This window comes from Coregonus lavaretus (genome assembly GCF_964263955.1).
Source record: "Coregonus lavaretus genome assembly, chromosome: 13".
Classification (NCBI taxonomy): Eukaryota; Metazoa; Chordata; class Actinopteri; order Salmoniformes; family Salmonidae; genus Coregonus; species Coregonus lavaretus.
Window position 1 is genome coordinate 24,641,419 of NC_140000.1, and position 22,085 is coordinate 24,663,503.

Consider the following 22,085-nt stretch of genomic DNA (forward strand, 5'->3'; position numbering starts at 1 on the left):
AGAGCCCTCTGGGTCCTGAGCCTGCAGCTGGTACACAAAGTTCTCCCCCTGGAACGTCTGCAGACGCCCCTGGGCTGCCTGAAACACTGGAGGCTCGTTCTCTGCCAGGAGCAGAATAGTATTTAGTAATAACATAATAATAACCTAATACTTTAATAATTTCATAATTAAAGGCCATATCCTTATTTGAGGTACAATAATGTTCCTTTATTTCAACTTGTTTATTGATATGTTTATCGATCTTTGTAAAATTTAGATTTTCTGTTTTCATTCCTCGTTCAAACCAGTTTAATCTGGAGTGATTTGGCCTAATTTTATATTAACAAAGAAAACTAAAATCAAATCACAGCAAAAAGAAGGCATTGGAACACATTGAATCAACCACAATTACAGTACACAAAGTACTTTAAGTTTCTGTAATTACGCTGACCTCAATCACACCTTATTCCCTACAGCATGACCAACTCTGAGCTGTTGACATGTTAACATATTCCAGAGACCATGCAGCCATATGTGTTCTCTGTGACCGTGTGCTGTCGTCAGTAGTTGGTGGTAGCAAATACCTTTTTCCGATTTCAGTTGGCTTGGTATGAATTTGTATACAGATGCATTTGTATAATATTAAAAGTAATTATAGAGTACTACATATTGTAGTATTAGTAGAGGGTGCTGTACTTACTCTCAGCGATGGACCATGTGTACTTGGAGGAGTCTGGTCGGCATATCAAGCAAGGGCTTCTGGGATTTCGGTCTCCCTCTCCATAACATACACTGTCAATGTTGCATGTTTTCTCCTGGGGATCGATACACAGCAACACAATTGGCATATATCTGTTTGCCTTTTAGAAAACATCAAACATCTGATCTTGCCATTGAAATAGGAACCAGGAACACTTTTCGGGCCAACAAGAGAACAGGGCTGGCATTGACTTACTGCATACACACGCAAGTGAACCTTGATTGGACTAAAACACCTAATTGTTTCCTGTGTTAAGAGATGCCAGAGAGGTAATCATGCCAGCTTCAACCTATCATCTCACCCACACCACTTCTATATGGACCTCCAGCATACATTAAATGACAAACAGAGCATTGGCCACTTTTTGTTTGGGTGATAAATGTTCTGTTTGAGTTCTTCAGAAGAAACTGGTTGGCACACATAACTAGGAGGAGTGGTGCTCAGGTAGCACATGGAGATGTGTGAAACGTATTCCTCAGCCTGAAGTGTCCCCACTTGCGCCACATAGCTAGCTTTTTGTGTGGCGCCGTATGTTAAGACGCTTCAGGCTGATGGGTAAGTTTCACACATCCCCATGTGCTACACTCACATTTAGTTTTAAGAGGGGCCAGGCCGCATGTGCTGGTTTTTCCTGGTGGGAAAGGGGCCTGAAATTTGAGCTAGCCTGAACATCTGTTGAATGTCCCACAACATAATGTACTGTATCTGTTGAATGTTAGTGGCTGAAAAAGAACACAAACTACGAGAAGCTGATTCATGCATCCTCAGGCTGAGAACATTTTCTCAATCAAATTGGAAAACACAAGGAACAAGGACATGAAAAAAAGGAAGAAAGTTAACCTGTTACAAGTATTGAATCATTTAAAATCAGACTCTAATCATTAAACAACACATTCTGATCTTGCTACCAGAAACGTTGTGATACCATTAAAACCCTGAGAAAAAAACAAAGAGAAACCCACCCTCGAGGTACAGAGAACGTCAGCATTGAGCGTGCAGATCTGACAGGCTCCATCGAACAGGGTCAGGATCTTGGCATTGCTGTAGCCGTAGCCATCGTTGGACACCTGCCAAGACAATGTTAATGACTTAGTTATCAGTGACTACTGGTAATAAATATTTACAGAAGCTACTACTATAAGTAAGGGTATCTTGTCCAGGTTTCACCATCTTGAAAACATCTGGTAGGTGTGCAAACAAACCATATCAGAACACTAGACCAGAACACTGCCCTGCTACAAATAGTACTATTGTTTAGGGCTCTGTTATCCAGCTATATTTTATGGGTCATTGGCCCATTCCCAAATGAGTCTGGACCCATTGGTGGGTTGGGGCCTTTTGGGTCACAGCTTAAGACTGGTTCCTGGTTAGAAATGGCAAAAACATTACTGAGATGTGCTGCATAGTGTTGTTCCACTGACTTTGATCTGCCAGCGTGCGAGGGGTCTGTCGGTGGCCATATCCAGGTCCACGCCTGCAGTGGGTTGTCGGTACTCCAGGGGGAGCCGACACTCCAGACCTGACACATCCAGGAAGGTAGCCAGGGAAAACTGAGGTTCGTCCAGGGTCCACTCACCATCCACAAACTGGACACACACAGACAGAGACAGGCGGGGTCAGAAGTACTGTGCTACAGAAAATAATATCACAAGTATGGAGGTGTGTGTGTGTGTATGTGTGTGTGTGTGTGTGTGTGTGTGTGTGTGTGTGTGTGTGTGTGTGTGTGTGTGTGTGTGTGTGTGTGTGTGTGTCGGTGTGTGTGTCGGTGTCGGTGTCGGTGTGTATGTGTGTGTTTGTGTGTGTGATGTAGTATGGTACCTTTTCCTTCAAAAATTCACACTTGAGTTCATAGGAGTCTTTGAAGCCTTGCCCAAAGACCTGTACAGTGGAGCAGTCACTCTGTCTGACATCACACAGTCCCTCGTTCTCCAGCTCTGTGATCTCTGGAGTCTGGTCTTCACCATCCCAGACGACACCAGAGACAGACAGAAATAGAAAGCAAAAAAAATGCCAGCAGGTTTTTTAATCGCTTTACTAGGATTAGCTAATTACTGTGATATGTCTTTCATTTTGATTAACTATAAGCCAAACCCTGGCCTAGTGTTGACTTACAATATGTATGATTGACTTATAGATGTGTGTTACTGATCCAATCCTGCCCTCTTCTTACCAGAGATAACGCTGCAGTCGTAGGAGCCGAATCCGGGGAAGCACAAACACCCCCACTCGGAGCACTGCCCATTCCCATTACATAGATTAGGACACTTGAGGAAGGACAACATGTCCTGGTGCTCTCCCTCTCTCCCCCTCTCCTCCACTAGCCTCCTCTCACACTCGTTCTCAAGCAGAGGCAGAGTGGCGCCCACCCAGGCCTGGTCGTCCTTTAGCTGGAGGTCGCTGACGCACATAGCCACCGCCTGGCTCACTATGGCCGGGCCTAAGAGCCGGCCGCAGCCCAGGGCCACACTGGAGTTAGCCACCACCCGCTGGCACTGCACCCTGGCCTGGAGCTGTGTTAGCCCAGACGGGGTGGGCCAGGTGGGGGGAGGGGAGGACTCGGGCTGGGCTGCCAGCTCGTGGTCCTCTGGGAAGAAGTAGGTGAAGCCCTCCAGGTCGGACTGGCTCAAGCTCTGGTAGGGCGTGTTGGGGAGGAACTGGTAGGACTGGCGCCTTCCACGGCTTCTCTGGTTGTTGGCTCCATGGCTGGAGCCTGTTAGGGTAGAGCCTCTCTCTCCAGGCTGGGAGGCGGTGTCCTCGGCCTGGCCATGCTGGTTGGAGTTCCCTGAGGGGTAGACATGGTGGCCTTTGAACAGCTCTACTGAGTTGATGTATTCGGCAGTGACATCTAGAGTGGGGATTATACTGTGGAGTCTCACGTTGCCGTGGTGATAACAGGAGGAGTCAGAGCCAGGGATTGGCTGAGACCTGGTTCGCGGGGATTTGGGGCGGGACTCTTCTTCACAGTTACAGTACCTGTGAGGGTTTGGGGCGCTCTGATAGGACGGAACGGTGTCAAACAAGCTGCTACCAGGAGGGAGTCTGCCAGAAGAGAAATACAAACTCATCAGTTAGGATTTCTATGGAAATACATCACAACCACAGCTGAAAGAGCTCATGTACAGTACCAGTCAAAAGTTTGGACACACCTACTCATTCAAGGGTTTTTCTTTATTTGTACTATTTTCTACATTGTAGAATAATATTGAAGACATCAAAACTATGAAATAACACATATGGAATCATGTAGTAACCAAAAAAGTATTAAACAAATCAAAATATATTTGAGATTTGAGATTCTTCAAATAGCCACCCTTTGCCTTGATGACAGCTTTGCACACTCTTAGCATTCTCTCAACCAGCTTCACCTGGAATGCTTTTCCAACACTCTTGAAGGAGTTCCCACATATGCTGAGCACTTGTTGGCTGCTTTTCCTTCACTCTGCCGTCCGACTCATCCCAAACCATCTCAATTGGGTTGAGGTCGGGGGATTGTGGAGGCCAGGTCAACTGATGCAGCACTCCATCACTCTCCTTCTTGGTAAAATAGCCCTTACACAGCCCGGAGGTGTGTTGGGTCATTATCCTGTTGAAAAACAAATGATAGTCCCACTAAGCCCAAACCAGATGGGATGGTGCATCGCTGCAGAATGCTGTGGTAGCCATGCTGGTTAAGTGTTGAATTCTAAATAAATCACAGACAGTGTCACCAGCAAAGCACCCCCACACCATCACACCTCCTCCTCCATTCTTCATGGTGGGAACCACAGATGCGGAGATCATCCGTTTACCTACTCTGCGTCTCACAAAGACACAGCGGTTGGAACCAAAAATCTCAAATTTGGACTCCAGACCAAAGGACAGATTTCCACCGGACTAATGTCCATTGCTCGTGTTTCTTGGCCCAAGCAGGTCTCTTCTTCTTATTGGTGTCCTTTAGTAATGGTTTCTTTGCAGCAATTCGACCATGAAGGCCTGATTCACACAGTCCCCTCTGAACAGTTGATGTTGAGATGTGTCTGTGACTTGAACTCTGTGAAGCATTTATTTGGGCTGCAATTTCTGAGGCTGGTAACGCTAATGAACTTATCCTCTGCAGCAGAGGTAACTCTGGGTCTTCCATTCCTGTGGTGGTCCTCATGAGAGCCAGTTTCATCATAATGCTTGATGGTTTTTGCGACTGCATTGAAGAAACGTTAAAAGTTCTTGAAATGTTCCGTATTGACTGACCTTCATGTCTTAAAGTAATGACGGACTGTCATTTCTCTTTGCTTATTTGAGCTGTTCTTGCAATAATATGGACTTGATTTTTTACCAAATAGGGCTATCTTCTGTATACCCCCCCCTACCTTGTCACAACACAACTGGTTGGCTCAAATGCATTAAGAAGGAAATACATTCCACTAATTAACTTTTAAGAAGGTACACCTGTTAATTGAAATGCATTCCAGGTGACTACCTCATGAAGCTGGTTGAGAGAATGCCAAGAGTGTGCAAAGCTGTCATCAAGGCAAAGGGTGGCTATTTGAAGAATCTCAAATACAACATACATGTTGATCTGTTTAACACTTTTTTGGTTACTACATGATTCCATATGTGTTATTCATAGTTTTGATATCTTCACTATTGTTCTACAATGTAAAAAATAGTGAAAATAAAGAAAAACCCTTGAAGGAGTAGGTGTGTCCAAACTTTTGACTGGTACTGTAAATGTTCAAAATGATTAATATCCAAAAGCCTGCTCCTGTTTTGCAGATTTAAAGAAACTGTATAGGCATAGGAATTACAATGAAAGCTGCAATGCAATCATTGGTAGGCTGGTTAGAATCTGCAAACTCCATAAAGTTAGGGACTAGAGGTTGATTTGAGATTTGGCATCAGACTAACCTCCATTCAGAGATGAAGGCTGCTACGTCTTCATTGTCCAGCGCTGCGCCCCCTGCTGTGTGGAGGTCATTGTGCGTCTGTCCGTCATACGTTCCACACAGGCCCTCGGTGTAGCCCCAGTCTGAGCTGGGGGCCCTCAGGGTCAGACTCATGCCCCAGTCAGACACATCGGCACACACAAATGCCCCAGATGAGAAGGTCATCTACAGCACAGACAGAAAGGGGATTAGATCCTATTGTATTCTGTTGTATTTCATTTGATTTTACTCTATTCTATTGAGACTAAATTATTTTCTGCTTTCCAGTGCTTCGCTATATCATCACAGTCTGTATCATATCATAATTAGCATAAACAATTGAATACCGACTTTGCACTGTAAGTTTACACTGCCTTTCACAACACCCTATTGGCTAATGACTACTTCCTGTGGGCGTGGGCTTCCACTCAGTAACCTTTTCTTTTTCCTGGCACCACCAACTCATCAGAGGACAACTTTATTTAAAAAAATGTTTTAATGTTACATTTTATTTACTTATTTATTCACTCACTGTGACTTTGCGTCCTTGGTAAGACTCAGTGATGCGGATGCCGCTCTTGCCCACGTCCCTGTTCTTCACTGACAGGTGCGGCCTGGTGTCCCCCAGCTCGCCGTTGCACATGTCGAAGGCTATGACGTCACCGCCGTCCCTCGCGACGAAGCCGCACATGCACGAGGCGCCGTGGACCACGCTCCCGCACTCCCACTGGCGCACATGGACCTCGAACGGCTGCCGCGTGCTCTTGTACAGCACAAACGTACCAATCTGGTAGTTGTCATACTGCCTGGAAGGAAATGCATTAAATACATTACAGTACAGTATCAGTTACTGTAATGTGTATTCTTGTGATTGTTATCATATTTGCAGACTAATATTGCCATGACTGCATCTATCATTTATGCTGACTAAAAAGAAGTGATTGAAGTACCTGCCATCAAACGTGATGATGTGAGGATCAGTGAAAGAGTAGCAGTATGCAGAGGGAACATCCTTCACTGTGATCTGAAAACACAAAGCAGATATCACATATCAAATATAATTTATTTCATTTTCACATTCAGCTATCTAGATGAGAAAATAAAGTGTATACAGAACATGCTTATATGATTGTGTTGGCAACTTACAGTTTGTGTATGGGCAATTGTACACTATACAGTATATACAGCATCATAGCATATTCTCCATTGAGTGAGTTAAGTGTAACAACCTAGACTGGTCCCAGATCTGTTTATGCTGTCTTACAAAGTTTTATGCCAAACAGTGTGACAATGACCATAGGAGTTGGCAAGATAACACAAACAGATCTGGGACCAGGCTAATAAAAACCATCCCCTCTCCTCCCAACCCATCACAAGGTTTTACAGTACCTGGACACTCTGTGGTGTGTAGCCGCTCCAGAGGAAGTTGGATGTGACGATGGGTTTGACAGAGATCTGTGTCGTCCTGTCTCCGTCCCTGAGGAAGTCTGTGACAGCGCTGAGGTGAACCAGGGCCTGGCTACACACCCCGTTACGACACCCCAGGCTCTGGGAGAGATCCACCTGGCACGAGGACAACACCACATCTGGACCCAGCAGATCCTCTCCTATGGAGGAACAAATAGATCATTTAATGGTTGTTGTCGTTGGCTTTGTTTTTGTCTATTTCGTAGGGATACCGACATGTCAGAATGCGTTGTCACTGGAGAATCAAGACGCTATGGAAATCAAACGTATTGCCAAAATCAGTTATTAAAAATACTAAATTGTGAAGAATATAACTTTACTGAGGTGATACTGTGAGTATGCAGGATTACTTACGAAGCCTTTACCTTGATTGCTTGTACTCAGGTGTAAGGAGAGAGTACACTGCTCTGTGGAGGAGGAGGAGGAGGAGGAGGAGGCATCGCCAGGGCAGGGGACAGGGATGGTACTCTCCACAGTCAACTCATAGTCCTTCCCATCCTCAGACACAGTAGTCACCTCTGGTCTCAACTGCAGAGACAAGTCACAAGAGACATTCTGACTAACCAGTGACTACTTAAAACAAAAGGAGACACACAAACCCAGACCCAGAGAGAGAGACAGACAGACAGGCACGCCCGCACACACACCTTACACACTTTACACACACTCAAACACCAAATCCTTGAAATAGTGTTCTCTATCTCTTTGATTTACCCTGATCCCGGCGAAGAACTCTTTGCTCTCCACTGGGGTTCCCTGGATGTCCGGCGAGTCCAGAAAAAAACTGGAGCAACTGCAGTAAATCTGACAGAGAGGGAAGGACAGCCACAGCCGTTCAAGAGGAAGAGAGAGGCTACAGTTCAGGATGTATAAAAGCCTTTATAGTTGAAGCCAGGTGATAGACATGATACCACAGTAAAACAAAACAACATGTCTGACTAGAGTTTCATAAAAGGATGACAAGACAATATACTGTTTAACTTTGATGGCCGGTGGCAATCTAGGTTTTAAACACGGCCAGCTCTATCGCTCTATATCCTCACTTGTAAAACAAATTCACTTCAGTTTTGAGAGAGAGCTCGGAAGCTAGCATTGTTTTTGCGTTTGACTGTTTTACAAGTGAGGTAGAAGCTACCCATAACCGCAAGTCTCGAATCAAATTGCACTACCCTCGATCTTATCCTTAACCATTAGAGAGAGGAAAGATATCTGCCCCTGCGTCAGTGGTTAGGGGTAACTTCTACCCACCTTGTCCCCCAGTCGGAGATTGATCCCGTCCAGCTCGATGAAAGCAAAGGTTTGGACAGTAGTCTCCTGTTTCAGTTCTTCTTTGGTGCCTTGGGGGGAGAGGCGAGACCAGGCCACCACATAGCCTAGGGAGCTGTTCAGGCTGTGGCCTTCGAAGCTGCACTTCAGGTAGACGATGCTCCCAGAGAGCTCTGCTACTATCACAGGCACCGCTGGGGAAGGAGGCTGTTTAGCTGGAAAGGATAACGGAGTCGTGTTCAGTAGGGTAAACCGTAACAAAATGTTTAGCAACATGTTTTATTTGACAAAATTAGACTGAATGTCTTGTTGGACAAAATGGGAAGTACCTACCAGTTGCACTCAGTTTTCTTCCTACTGAACATGTCCCTGGTATTTACATGGATATAGCAGGTAATAATTTATACAGTATTTGGGTGATATGAGATGGTTGTGTATAATACAAGCTTGGCTGAATGTTTTTGTCTTGTGACCCACCAAGTAATCAAAATCAATATTTCAGGCATGGAACCAGTCCTCAGCCACAGCCCAACAGTGGGTTCCAACATTTTGGTCTATTTCTGTAACCCTAATCAGGGAAAGGGGCCAACCATAACAAACCAAAACAGTAGGTACCTTCTCCTATTTATAGTATTCCTTCCAACTTGATAACTTCTCTTGTGTGAATTAAAGTTAATTAAACCATCCACCTATGTCCCCAGCCCCCCTCCTCCTTCGCCATAAAACCAGAGGAGGGATAATTCATGACCTCAGTGAGAGATATCGTCATGGAGATCGTCATGGAGATGGGGCGAGGGACGCGGGCGGCAGGACACACATGCTTAGCTCATTAAGAGGACCTGTGAGGGGCCTGTTGCTGCATTCCACACCGCCTGGCAATTCTGACGTGGCTTGTTGTGGTGTCTGACTTTAACAAGGGCCTCCTATAGACCTCACTCACCTTTACACGTTCCATCAACCTCCACCTCGTCAGGACCACACACCACCGCCGCAGAGTCTGACATCTCTGCATGGTGAATGATAGCAGGACAATTAACAGACAATGAACAATGGTGGTCGTAACAGTTAACGCTACAGAGGTCTGAATCACTAGCACATAAATAACAGTTGAATGAGTTACATGCAGTTAGTGCTAATTCTCTAGTGTTTTTGACAGTTGTATCATGTCACCTTTACATCCGCTATTACCACTATAAGAATTCCCTCTTAAATAATTAAATTAGATCTATTCTATTCTAGGAGCATGTCCAGCATTTAGCAAACACTTTTAAAGAAACCTACAGCACTGTCACGTTTACATTGACACATAAAGAGATCAAAGCATAGAGCATTGGCAATACGCTATGAAAGTGATGCAGCATTACATCATACTTCCGGGGTCAGCCCTAATCTTTTGAATGGGCTTGACGATTATACCATCAAATTCATGAAAACACGGTCATTTACACAATTATATTTGTGTTTGTGGATGAATTGACTTCTGCCAGATAGATGCCTTTTATGACATTTTGGCGCTGAAGACCATTGCGCTACGTTTCTGCCCATTGAAGACCCTTCAAAAAGCCTACAAAAGAAAAAAATGACTTCAAGGCTACTTCCTGGAAAATGCAGCCTCACTTTCATAGCGTATAGAGCTCCTCATTGCCTCCACCTAAACAGACTATCGTAAACAGCTGCTGTACCCTGTGCGCAGTAGCCCATGCAACCCTGGGTGGGCTGGAGCAGGTAGACGTAGAAGTCTCCACAGTTGCGCACGGTGACAGGGATGCGGAACAGGCAGCAGTCCTTACTGCTGCTGAGGAAGAACTGCCAGGTGGCACAGGCCGTCAGTTGCGTCACCTCCAGGGGCCGCGGGAGGCTCTCGCCCTCCCCCAGAGACAGCCACACTGGGGCCTGGGTCCCACAGTGGTTCACCTGGTGGACACAGATGAAGACAATGGAGAACAGAATAAGACTACTTGAGCCTGGTTCCAGATCTGTTTGCACTGTCTCGCAAACTCCTTGTCACTCATTGTGACAATAAGTAAGACAGCACAAACATGTCTGGGACCAGGCTAGTTTATACTGGGTGGTAATAATACAACTACATGGGTAATGATTGGTAGGGCGACACTTTGCAGGCAACAACTGCAATATGACACATGACAATGCCCTGGGAAGAAGAGGAAGCTGACACCTATGATGGATCCTTCAGTCTGCAGCACAGCAGGCAGCCCAGGTAAAATGAGGAACTGAAAATGTTTCCTGTCTCTCTCCTGTCTCTCTCGTCTCTCTCCTGTCTCTCGCTCTCTTTGGTCCTTTGCTTAATGCTGATACCATCCCAGTCTCCTTGGAACAAAGAGCCTATGTTCACTTCAAAGGCCAAGACTAGCACTCATGTTACCACTGCAATGACTGGGCTACTCACTGAAAAGTACTCTAGTGCAAGAAGAGCTAGCTTATATCATTGGGACAATGCTCTTCTGTACTGTTCTGACTGAGGCATGGCATTTGCTTTGAAAGACCACCTAAACCAGGTGTGTCAAACTCATTTTTCCCCAGGGGCCACAATTGGTCTTCAAGGAGGTCCGGAGGGCGGCACAATTAAAAAAATATATATTTCCTCGCCGTCAAAATATGTAAAAAAGATAGTCCTCTAGCCATCGTTTTTGGAATTTCCAATGCTCCCTGACTGTCTAGCTTTCATTTCGGTGATTATTAGCAAGCTGGATACAGTCAAGAAACAATATGGGTGTTTGCGACACATTGGGGGATGGGGTGACCTCCATACATTGTAACATGCTTTGAGACCTAGAGAGAAAAAATACTATAAAATAAAACGTATTATCTGTATTTACCTCCACACATTGTGTGGGCATGCTGGCGGGCTTGTCAAAGATCTGGAACTGGTACCAGCCTGGTATGAGGGAATGGTCACAGATGAAGTCCTGGAGGGCTGACTGCTGTAGGCTGCGGGAGCTGAAACTGGTGCTGCGGTATGGGTTCTGGAGCAGAGAGTGACCCCCCGGAGCACATTCTGGGGGCAGCACTGAGGATAGACACAAGCAGCCAAATATAGCATAAACATGAGTGAATAAGGTGTTGCTGTTGTTTTCACTCAAAGCATGTACACGCGCACGCATATACACACAAGTTACCGATGCCAAGTTTACCCCCTCAACACACACACAATCAACTGAGTTAGAAATGAAACACTATGTCAATACTATGTTGCAACCATGTAATAACTAGACCTAGCCTAATCATAACAACTGTAAAATAGGAGTTATGGGATTATGAGACAAATGAATGTTGGAAATATATTGATCTTGGTGATCTTGTTTGTACTTTTGTGCAAAAAAACGACAGTTAACAAAACAATGATTTTCTGGAGATGGAAAGTCTAGGAGTTGTGACTAGAGGTAGTACAGCTACAACCAGATGTTTCATTTCGTAGCAGGTTAGGAGAGCATTTTAGCTAACCCTAACCCTAACCGTTTTCCTAACCTTAACCTAAGTCTCCTAACCTGCCACGTTAATTATCCTAACCTGCTGCATAAATTATACTAACCTGCTACGAAAAAGTCACTTCTGGTCGTAGTTGTACTCCCTCTAGTCAGAACCAAGTAAAAAATTGTGACATCATAGAGTGACACTGATATTCTAGGTGCATCAATCAAACAATTACTTGACAAAACAACGAAGTATTTTCAAAAAATATTATGTTAAAATATCTAAAATAACAAAAATAACTGTTTATAACTATGGAGGACCCTTTCCAGAGTAACACCTTCACACCTGACTCAACACAAGGTAAGTATTTTCTGTTCAATTACAATTCAGAGCTCTCAAAACTGGCTGTTAGCTTTTAAGTTCTCTAACTACATTTTACATTTTTACATTTTAGTCATTTAGCAGACGCTCTTATCCAGAGCGACTTACAGTTAGTGAGTGCATACATTTTTTTATTTAAAAAACGATCTATGCTTTATTCTAAAGTTGGCATGAAATTATCATTTTGGATGACAGAAATTAACAAGGCAAAGGCATAATGACTTTACAAATGCATTCATTCATAATAAACTGTACAAAATATTTTGTGAATAAAAAAATGATAATTTGGTTTCCTTTCAGGAAACAGCTTGCTGGCAGGACAGATAACTCTGGTCATAGATCACAGCACAAACCCTCCGGTTGTAACAGCCCATTTCCAGCAGTCTCCTAATCATCCCAATCTCCCACATCACTATCTTCATCATCACCATCAACCCATTCCTTCTCATCCTCAAACCCATCAACATGCTATCTATAGCACATTGTTGTCTACCAAAGGTCAGCCCCCTCAGCCACCACCAGTGCCACAAATCTGGGCAGTATGCCCCCCACCAGGGTACATATATGTGGCTGCACCAGCACCAGCACCTGCAACCAACATTACCATGGCACCTATTGACACAACACTGAACACTGGCAATCCAGCTGTCCCATTGGAGGAGGCTACTAAAAATAAAGAGGAGGAAGCAGAGCAGGGAAGAGGGGAGACAACAAAGAAGACGGCCATCTTTGGAGAGGTTGGTGACAGTAGTGATGGCGTGAACAGTGAAAAGACAGAAGGTGAAAAGAGGGATGGTGAAGGTGTAGAGGAGAGTAATCCTAGTCCAGTGAAGTGTGCTGTGAAGGAGGTGGTTCAATGTGCAAGGAGAGATGCTGCAGATGGAGGTGGGGACAGAACAGGTTCAGACATTTCATCTGCCAGGAAGCAGAAAGGTAGCGTTAAGGGGGCTAAGTTAGAGGCGGGGCCTACCCCAAAGGCTCCCCGACCACCCCAACCTCCAAGGAGCCGTCTGGGTCATCAGATGATGCAGTCTGTTCAGGTCTTCCACAAACTCGGGGTCAAAGCTCAGACGTCCAATCAGTCCAACCAGTCCATTCCCAATGAACAAATGACAGAAGAAAAAGTCATTTTGATGGACCAGGAACTGCTAGACTTTGAGACGATTAATGTTACCGTAGCAAACTGTAACTCCTCAGTGGTGGAAAAAATAATACGAGATGATGTAGATACTATTGGGGCATCCCAAGCTGAACATCCTTCGTCTGCAAAACCAACTGTCTTTGACAACCCAATAACACTTGACAACCTTTCACAGAAGTCTGCTAGCTGCACAACCAAGTTTGTCTCCCCATTCTGTCAGAGTAGGCAACCAACTTCATTAGGGGGAACAATCCATAGCGACCCCACACACTCCCAACCCTTCGCACCACCCACTACCCAAAACCACACCCTGTTCAAAGCCCCCAACCCTCACCTAAGGAGAAGGTACCGTGGTTCTCGCCATCAGTTTCCCTCATTACCCAACACGTACCATCACCCAACCCCTCCTGGGCAGCATGGGAGGTTACCCCCCCCTGATTCCCTCTACTTCCCCAGCCCGTGGCAGGCCTCGGTGCCCATCTCTCTGTGGCAGAGGGAGGAGAGGGAGGACATGAAGAGGAAGACCCAGCAGCAGAGAGAAAGGGTGTCCCGGATCACCAAACAGGGCTGGGACCATAATGTGTTCATCAACAGGGAGCAGTACACTCTGGAGAACTACCTGAGTAGTCCCACAGTACCCATCCTGAAGGGCACCATGAGTGCCTGGAAAAAACTAATGGAGATCTGGAATAAATGAATGGCCATTTTTTGTTTGCACGTGTTTTGTGTATCTTTTCGTAAACTATAGTGATGCACAGGGTATACTACAAAAGATGGTAAAGGTGGTTCACTTCTATGTCTTCTACATTGACTGTCACTGTACTCTATGCATGTCACGGACAGTCGTGTTTCACTAATTTAATGTGATGTGATTTACAGGGAATTGTCAAATCCACTATGCACAGTGAGGAGCTCCACTTTGTATGTGATTGTCTTCTACTTCCCCTACATCTATGTTGTAATCTAATGTATCCAATGACAGTTCCAGCTCGGAGCAGGAATGTTTGGTAGTTGCCACAGTAACATCAGCTGTGTTCACCTCAGTAACAGTTCTGACATCACAGTCAGGTAATGGTGGAGCAACATTCTAAAAACATTCTAAAATGTGCTACTGATGCTCTTGATTTTATGTACGTTTGACCTTTACAATGTGTCTGACATAAGAGCAGAGGATGAAAATGAACTTTCAGTACAATTACCAACAACAATTATTACAGCAAGATCATGGTAAGTGTATGTTGTTTGAACGTCTTTTGTTCAGTCTAGAATAGTAGCAGAACCACAATACAAAAGATTATGAAATAATCCGAAAATGCTTCACAAAGAAAGTGTACTTAGATCGTACTAGCATCAAATATGATTACTATTAATTGCAAGCCTAACAAAAATAGATAACCTAGATGGTCATGATTTCTCAAATATTTAATAGCAAACTAATTTGATTGTCTTCAATATACAGGACACCCTTCAAATATGGGCCTAGATTCTGCTGTTCTTGCAAACATTTCCACAGAGGCCTACACCTCTGGAGGTATCATCCAGCCATCTACACAATTGATTGATTATGTCTACACTGCACACCCTCAGCCCCTTCCGATGATGCCTATTGGACCAGCCTGGCCCACCTGGTCCTCACAGCCATATCCCCAACCATACCACTGTGCTCCAACCATGGTGGGTGTTGCTATACCTCCCATGTCAGTGGTTGATCCCAGCATCCCCTCTATGGTGATGGAAGGAGAGAAGGAGAAGAGGCGACGAGTTGTTAGGTCGAGGCCAAAAAGAGACCCCAACAGTTTCACTCGGAAATATAGGAGATTGATGGAGGTGATGGGCAAGACTGGAACCAAAATTGACAACACCTCTTATACAAACTATCAGAGGTTTGGGAACACAAACGATATGTATAAGAGATGGGATGCTACTGATATGGTGAATCTTCCAAGTCAGGCAATTGAGGCCCAAACAGAAGATATGGGTACCTCTGACAGAGACTTGTGTCAGAAGCAGAAATATATGCTAATGGTTAATGAAGAGCAGAACAGCATGAGGGAAAAGAGAGACGAAGACAAGATGAATAGAGAGCAAGATGGAGAGAAAACCCCAAAAGTTAGAGCTGTGGGACTGAAAGGCCAACATGAGATGAGCATGAGTCAGAGCATTCGCAGCCAAGTGAAAAGTCATAGCCCAACTAACTATGACACAGTGATGGCAGTCGGACAAGCCGTTGCAGGTGACGACAGGAGCTTTCAGAGCTACCCTATCATTGTTCACTCTCAGCAGCACCTGGTCAGTCCGTCTCTTTTCAGCCAAGACGGGAACTCTCACAGTCAATGTCCTGAGATACCCTTCAGCACCATATCCCTGTCAGAGTGTGCGGCCCTCATGGACACGTGTCTCTTCCCACCTTGGCCACAGGGGTCAAAGGCTTTTGTAGTTGGAGAAGACACAGAGACAGGCTTGGCCCCTGCTGCCTCCAATGACAGGTCAACAGACTGCCATAGCAATGAGAGTCATAGTAGGTATGTGCCCTTGGATGACAGCACCTTGATTGATGAACTTTACTATCAGTACACATGCGACAGATCTACACCATTCTTACCAGATGGACAGGACTAAAGAATGGAGAGAGCAGGTTCAAAATCATCTGAGACTTTTGAAAATGTTTATCTGGCTCTAATAAATTATATATTTTCAGCATTCAAAACTGTATTGTGACCTTTTCTTCCATAGCTACGGGACATTTATCCCCCCCGATCATAATAGTAGGCGTACTGTGTTCACAATGTTAATCAAAAACCATGTCCTTTGAAAAAAGAAGCTTGAAACCCATTGGTAGTCTACAGGTAATTTTCGCACTTCATTTTACGGTCTACATACAATTTAGTCCCAATGTAGCATTATCAGTTAATAACATTAGCATATCACTTACCTGTTTGAGAAAACATTGTATTTGGGAGTAAAATGATAAGGAAATAAAAAAGTTTCACAACTATTTGAAGTTTCATCGTTCACGAGCCAATGTGAAGCCTTCCAAAATGACCACTGACAGACCACGGTTTTACAAAGGTCCTTGGCTCCTCAAAAGGTATGCTCAGTTCAGCTGCCTTCGGTTTTCCAGTAGCCTAAAAAAGGAGTAGGGATAGGCTGAAATAAGATAAAATCAAAGACACAGCCGAGAGTCAAAGAAAGTCCGTTTCTAGGAGGTTCGCAAGAGCTGATAAAAGCACTTCCCCGGCACACCGGACTGCGGCGCGTGACAACAAACTCCACGAGCAATAGCAGCATCATATTAGGAGGAGCATCCACTAACCTTATCTCGACCGAATCTACAGCGGCGACTGTTTGGACAAGGACAAGTGATAAGAGTATTGAAGTCGGGGACTATTCAGCTGTATCAACAGGAAAGTGGTCGAGTCGTCATGATTGTGGTCATTCATTCACTGAGAACTGATGCAGCTTTCCATTGTGAGCAAATGAAATAAAAGTAGAATTTTGATGCTTTTTTTGTTGTTGAAAATAATGGACTGTTATTACAATGTTTGTTCTTGGCACAATGTTATTAGTCATGATTGATTTTTCCTCTGGACTGTAATTACCACTCAACAAACTGTCTGTGAACTCTACCCAAAACACATAATTTTGTCACCGTTGGTGCTGCTGAGTGGATGATATTATGTTGTATACTATCACCTTTACAAATGCATAATAAACAAAAACAACGGAAATTAATTATAGCACTGCAAATTTATGACAATATCATTAGTTGATTGAAATGTTAACACCTGACCAATTTGACCGAGCTTGGCAGGTAATTTGCCTTTTAGTTATTCTGCAGTATACTATAATTAGACACATTCCATACTCCCACGTAGGACCAGAACAAGTATGGTTAAACTGAATTTACCACAGGCAAAGAGGTGTACAGCCTATGAAAACCTTTTTTCCCTAGTCATCCAAAAAATGTGTTGTTTTCTCTCTAAATATCCAACGACAATGTAGGCGATAATGATTTCCATCCACTATGCAGTCATGGGATGTTTAGTCACTACTCCAATCCACTAAACCAGATGGTCATACTGTATCTTTCAGGAAAATGACTCCGCCAAAGACTGGGATTTTGGATAGGCCAGATATCACTTGGGCCAATGTAGCTCACTCTAAACTGTATCCATTCTCATTTTAAAGTGCATTGTGCAACCATATACCTTACAGCAGTGGTTCCCAACCAGGGGTACTAAGACCCCTTGGGGGTACTTGGCCTATCCACAGGGGGTACTTGAGAAAACTTATGAGACCATAGGCTTACTGGTAAAATGCACATGAGGGGGTACTTCAGGGGTACTCCGGGCAGAGCAAAATTCAGTTGGTGGCACAGTAAGCAAAAAAGGTTGGGAACCACTGTGCTTACAGCATTCCAAGATCTCTTTCAGTGTTTATATTTGACCTGACAATGATCGCTCAGTTTGAATTGTTTATACACAGATGTAGGATCTTAATTTGAGCCAGTTTGCTACAGCATGAAAATAATCCTGAAGCAATATGTGAATTATTATGTGGATTCTAATATGGAAATGTTTTGTAGGGGCTGATACATTTTTTGTTATGGCAAATCAAGTCTGACATTTCTAAGTGGAAATTACAAATGTTGGAAGATTTTTTAAACCTCGAATACACTACATGTTTGCTTTTCATTATGTACTGGGAAATTATCAGCAACAATAGTGATCAAATTAAGATTCTACATCGGGAAAAATGGGAAATGCTATTAATTGCTGAGCCTCAGTTGAACCTATAATATAACGGCAATGTGTGTGAGACATAAAAATGAGTCAGATCACCAGAAACCAGATGTTGAATTGTGTTTATAAAGACTGCAATTTTCCCATAGCTGTGGACATCATTCAATAGCACATTGAAATCCCACACTGACATTTGTTTGAGAACTGTTGAAATTACATAACACATTATTAAATATCTCTATAAAGTCAGGACTGATACCTTAATGGGGGGGGGGGGGGGGGGGGGGGGTTCAGTGGGCTCAAAGAGCTCATGAAAAACAAACAAACCAATCAGATGGGTGATCTTTTTTTTCTGAAGGTCATAGAATGGTTTTCACATGATGACCTTTATATTCTGCTGGAGAAAGGTTCTCTAACCGTCTTGTCCAGGGCTTTCTCCTTTCGACTCTCAGGCAGAGGGAGGAACAACCTCTTGCTCGTAAATCTCCTGGACCATCAACCTATGAGAGTCTGGAAAATCTATCAGGTAAAGCACAGATATTCCCCCTCATGCAGTTTCTCTCCCATAACAAGTAATTAGGTCAAATCTTGTTCATTCCTAATCACTTTGTTTTTCAACCATGTGAACACTGTATACAATCATGTATAAGTCTAATCTTGGGGGAAGAATAAGTGATCTCACCAATTAACAAATACAGGTAACTGACAATTTGATAGTTTAATCTAAACACGTGACCTCATTTTGTGCAATTTTCCCCATCACAATCAGTTATGCATGCATGGAGTGAGGAGAAAATAACACTACTTCCTATACCTCCTGTGGGAAATCTGATATCAGCTAATGGAACCATGGAACAAAACCAGTGTGTAATTACCTTGACCTTCGCTTACAAACCCTGATTGCACAACTTCATGTACACACAACATGATTTTGGTATTTATATTGTTTATACTTTTAGCCCCTAATTTGTGCAACACAAAACGCGTCCCTCTCACATACAATATTTACATCACAGTGTAAAGCCTACTACTAAAAAAAATAAAAAAATAAAAAAATGTGGAAAGTGGTTATCCCACTGGCTATAGGGTGAATGCACCAATTTGTAAGTCGCTCTGGATAAGAGCGTCTGCTAAATGACGTAAATGTAAATGTAAATGTAAAGCACACACAGTTTTAACTATTTCACCAACAGAACAAAACAAAGGAAGCAAAATACTAAAGATAAAGACAGAACAGGCTCCATGATTTATGGCACAAGGAAAAGTAAATGATAGCTCTAGTGACAGGCCTTACAGGGCCATTAACGGACTGACCTTGTCCATGTAGCCCAGTGGTGTTGCAACAGGGAACCACTCAAGAGGCCAAAGCCATACACATGTCCAGACATGTTGTCACGATCGTCGGGTACAGAGGACCAAGGCGCAGCGTGAAAGGTGAACATATTTATTAAATAATGATAACACGAACAAAAACAACAAATGATAACGTGACGTCCTCGGTCTAACACAAACCACACTGGAACAAGATCCCACAAACACTGTGGGAAAACTGGCTGCTTAAGTATGGTTCCCAATCAGAGAGAACAAGCAACAGCTGATACACGTTGCCTCTGATTGAGAACCACACTGGCCAACATAGAAATACAAAACTAGAACAAAAACAAATGAAAACTCACACCCTGGCTCAACATACTAGAGTCCCCAGAGCCAGGGCGTGACACATGTGCTCACTTGCCCAGCCCACTTCTGCTTATTGAAATAAATATGGCACTATGGAGAAATTGAGAAAGTGATGCTCATTATAATCAATTGCCAAGGAGGAGGTACTGCTGAGCAGATTGGTATATCGACATTGTCAATTGTTATACAGACAAAAAGGATGGGAGGCTATTATAGAACATGATAAAAACGATGGAAATAGTTTCATTATTTTACTAGACACTATGCAGTATTAAAGCTGTCGATATGCATGACCTTGTTTCTAGTGCCCTAGCTGCACAGTAAATAAAAATAACCCTCACACTGCTTGTTGTGCTCCAGAAACAACCTAAACTATGAGGTCTTCATCAGGTCTCATGTCAGTTGCTGACCTCTGAACTTTTTAGATATGCATACAGTGTTCCACCCTTTCTGACATGACATCTAAGTATGACATTGACCCAGCACCCTGATTTACACTGCAACCTGTTCACTGAAATGAAAGATGAAAGTACTTACTTAAACCCAATGCACTGGGGAAATGAACCTCCCCTTGACCCTTTGATCGCAATGGAGAACTACATCATACTGTTTCTTCACTTTAGGTCTTGTTCTTGTATAATAATTACATAATGTCTCAATTAACTAGGCAAACAATCCCGGTCGAGGAGAGAGACGGCTTCTCCATTTACATTTACGTCATTTAGCAGATGCTCTTATCCAGAGCGACTTACAAATTGGTGCATTCACCTTGTGATAGCCAGTGGGACAACCACTTTACAATTTTTGTTTTCTTATTTTAATTTTTTCTTCTTATTTTTGTTGTTAATTTTTCTTATCTTTAAAAATATATATTTCTTATTTTTTAATTTGTAATTTTTTAGAGTATATGTTTAATTTTAATTAGTTTTATATATATATATATATATATATATATATATATATATATATATATATATTTTTTGGTCTAAAAAATTATTATTATTATTATTAATATATTTTATATTTTATATTTATTTTTTTTACATTTTTGTGGGGGTGGGGTGGGGGGGGGGGGGGGGGGGGGGGGAGAATGATTATTTTTATACTATCCCAGGTATTCCTTAAAGATGTAGGGTTTCAAGTGTCTCCGGAAGGTGGTTAGTGACTCCACTGTCCTGGCGTCGTGAGGGAGCTTGTTCCACCATTGGGGTGCCAGAGCAGCGAACAGTTTTGACTGGGCTGAGCGGGAACTGTGCTTCCGCAGAGGTAGGGGGACCAGCAGGCCAGAGGTGGAAGAACGCAATGCCCTCGTTTGGGTGTAGGGACTGATTAGAGCCTGAAGGTAAGGAGGTGCCATTCCCCTCACAGCTCCGTAGGCAAGCACCATGGTCTTGTAGCAGATGCGAGCTTCAACTGGAAGCCAGTGGAGTGTGCGGAGGAGCGGGGTGACGTGAGAAAACTTGGGAAGGTTGAACACCAGACGGGCTGCGGCATTCTGGATGAGTTGTAGGGGTTTAATGGCACAGACAGGGAGCCCAGCCAACAGCGAGTTGCAGTAATCCAGACGGGAGATGACAAGTGCCTGGATTAGGACCTGTGCCGCTTCCTGTGTAAGGTAGGGTCGTACTCTGTGATTGTTGTAGAGCATGAACCTACAGGATCCGGTCACCGCTTTGATGTTAGTGGAGAACGACAGGGTGTTGTCCAGGGTCACGCCAAGGTTCTTTGCACTCTGGGAGGAGGACACAATGGAGTTGTCAACCGTGATGGCGAGATCATAATAATAATAATGGAGCGGGCAGTCCTTCCCCGGGAGGAAGAGCAGCTCCGTCTTGCCGAGGTTCAGCTTGAGGTGGTGATCCGACATCCACACTGATATGTCTGCCAGACATGCAGAGATGCGATTCGCCACCTGGTTATCAGAAGGGGGAAAGGAGAAGATTAATTGTGTGTCGTCTCTGTAGCAATGATAGGAGAGACCATGTGAGGATATGACAGAGCCAAGTGACTTGGTGTATAGAGAGAATAGGAGAGGGCCTAGAACTGAGCCCTGGGGGACACCAGTGGTGAGAGCACGTGGTGCGGAGACAGATTCTCGCCACGCCACCTGGTAGGAGCGACCTGTCAGGTAGAACGCAATCCAAGAGTGAGCCGCGCCGGAGATGCCCAACTCGGAGAGGGTGGAGAGGAGGATCTGATGGTTCACAGTATCAAAGGCAGCAGATAGGTCTAGAAGGATGAGAGCAGAGGAGAGAGAGTTAGCTTTAGCAGTGCGGAGAGCCTCCGTGACACAGAGAAGAGCAGTCTCAGTTGAATGACCAGTCTTGAAACCTGAC

General features: G+C 43.9%; 1 protein-coding gene across 1 annotated transcript in view; it reads right to left on the reverse strand.

Moving 5' to 3' along the window:
* Nucleotides 1-16,335, reverse strand: part of LOC311139990 (von Willebrand factor D and EGF domain-containing protein-like) — a gene marked incomplete at both ends in the record, with an annotated part of 25,979 nt that extends 9,644 nt beyond the window's left edge. Inside the window, 17 exons of the mRNA XM_084174971.1 lie at nt 6-101; nt 680-794; nt 1,702-1,806; nt 2,161-2,325; nt 2,558-2,694; nt 2,910-3,778; nt 5,624-5,826; nt 6,173-6,446; nt 6,591-6,664; nt 7,030-7,247; nt 7,473-7,635; nt 7,822-7,911; nt 8,356-8,588; nt 9,314-9,379; nt 10,056-10,287; nt 11,211-11,401; nt 16,260-16,335. Coding sequence (XP_084031097.1) covers nt 6-101; nt 680-794; nt 1,702-1,806; nt 2,161-2,325; nt 2,558-2,694; nt 2,910-3,778; nt 5,624-5,826; nt 6,173-6,446; nt 6,591-6,664; nt 7,030-7,247; nt 7,473-7,635; nt 7,822-7,911; nt 8,356-8,588; nt 9,314-9,379; nt 10,056-10,287; nt 11,211-11,401; nt 16,260-16,335 — 3,307 coding nt within the window. The remainder of the gene's footprint in view (nt 1-5; nt 102-679; nt 795-1,701; nt 1,807-2,160; nt 2,326-2,557; nt 2,695-2,909; nt 3,779-5,623; nt 5,827-6,172; nt 6,447-6,590; nt 6,665-7,029; nt 7,248-7,472; nt 7,636-7,821; nt 7,912-8,355; nt 8,589-9,313; nt 9,380-10,055; nt 10,288-11,210; nt 11,402-16,259) is intronic.
* Nucleotides 16,336-22,085: the final 5,750 nt, after the last annotated feature.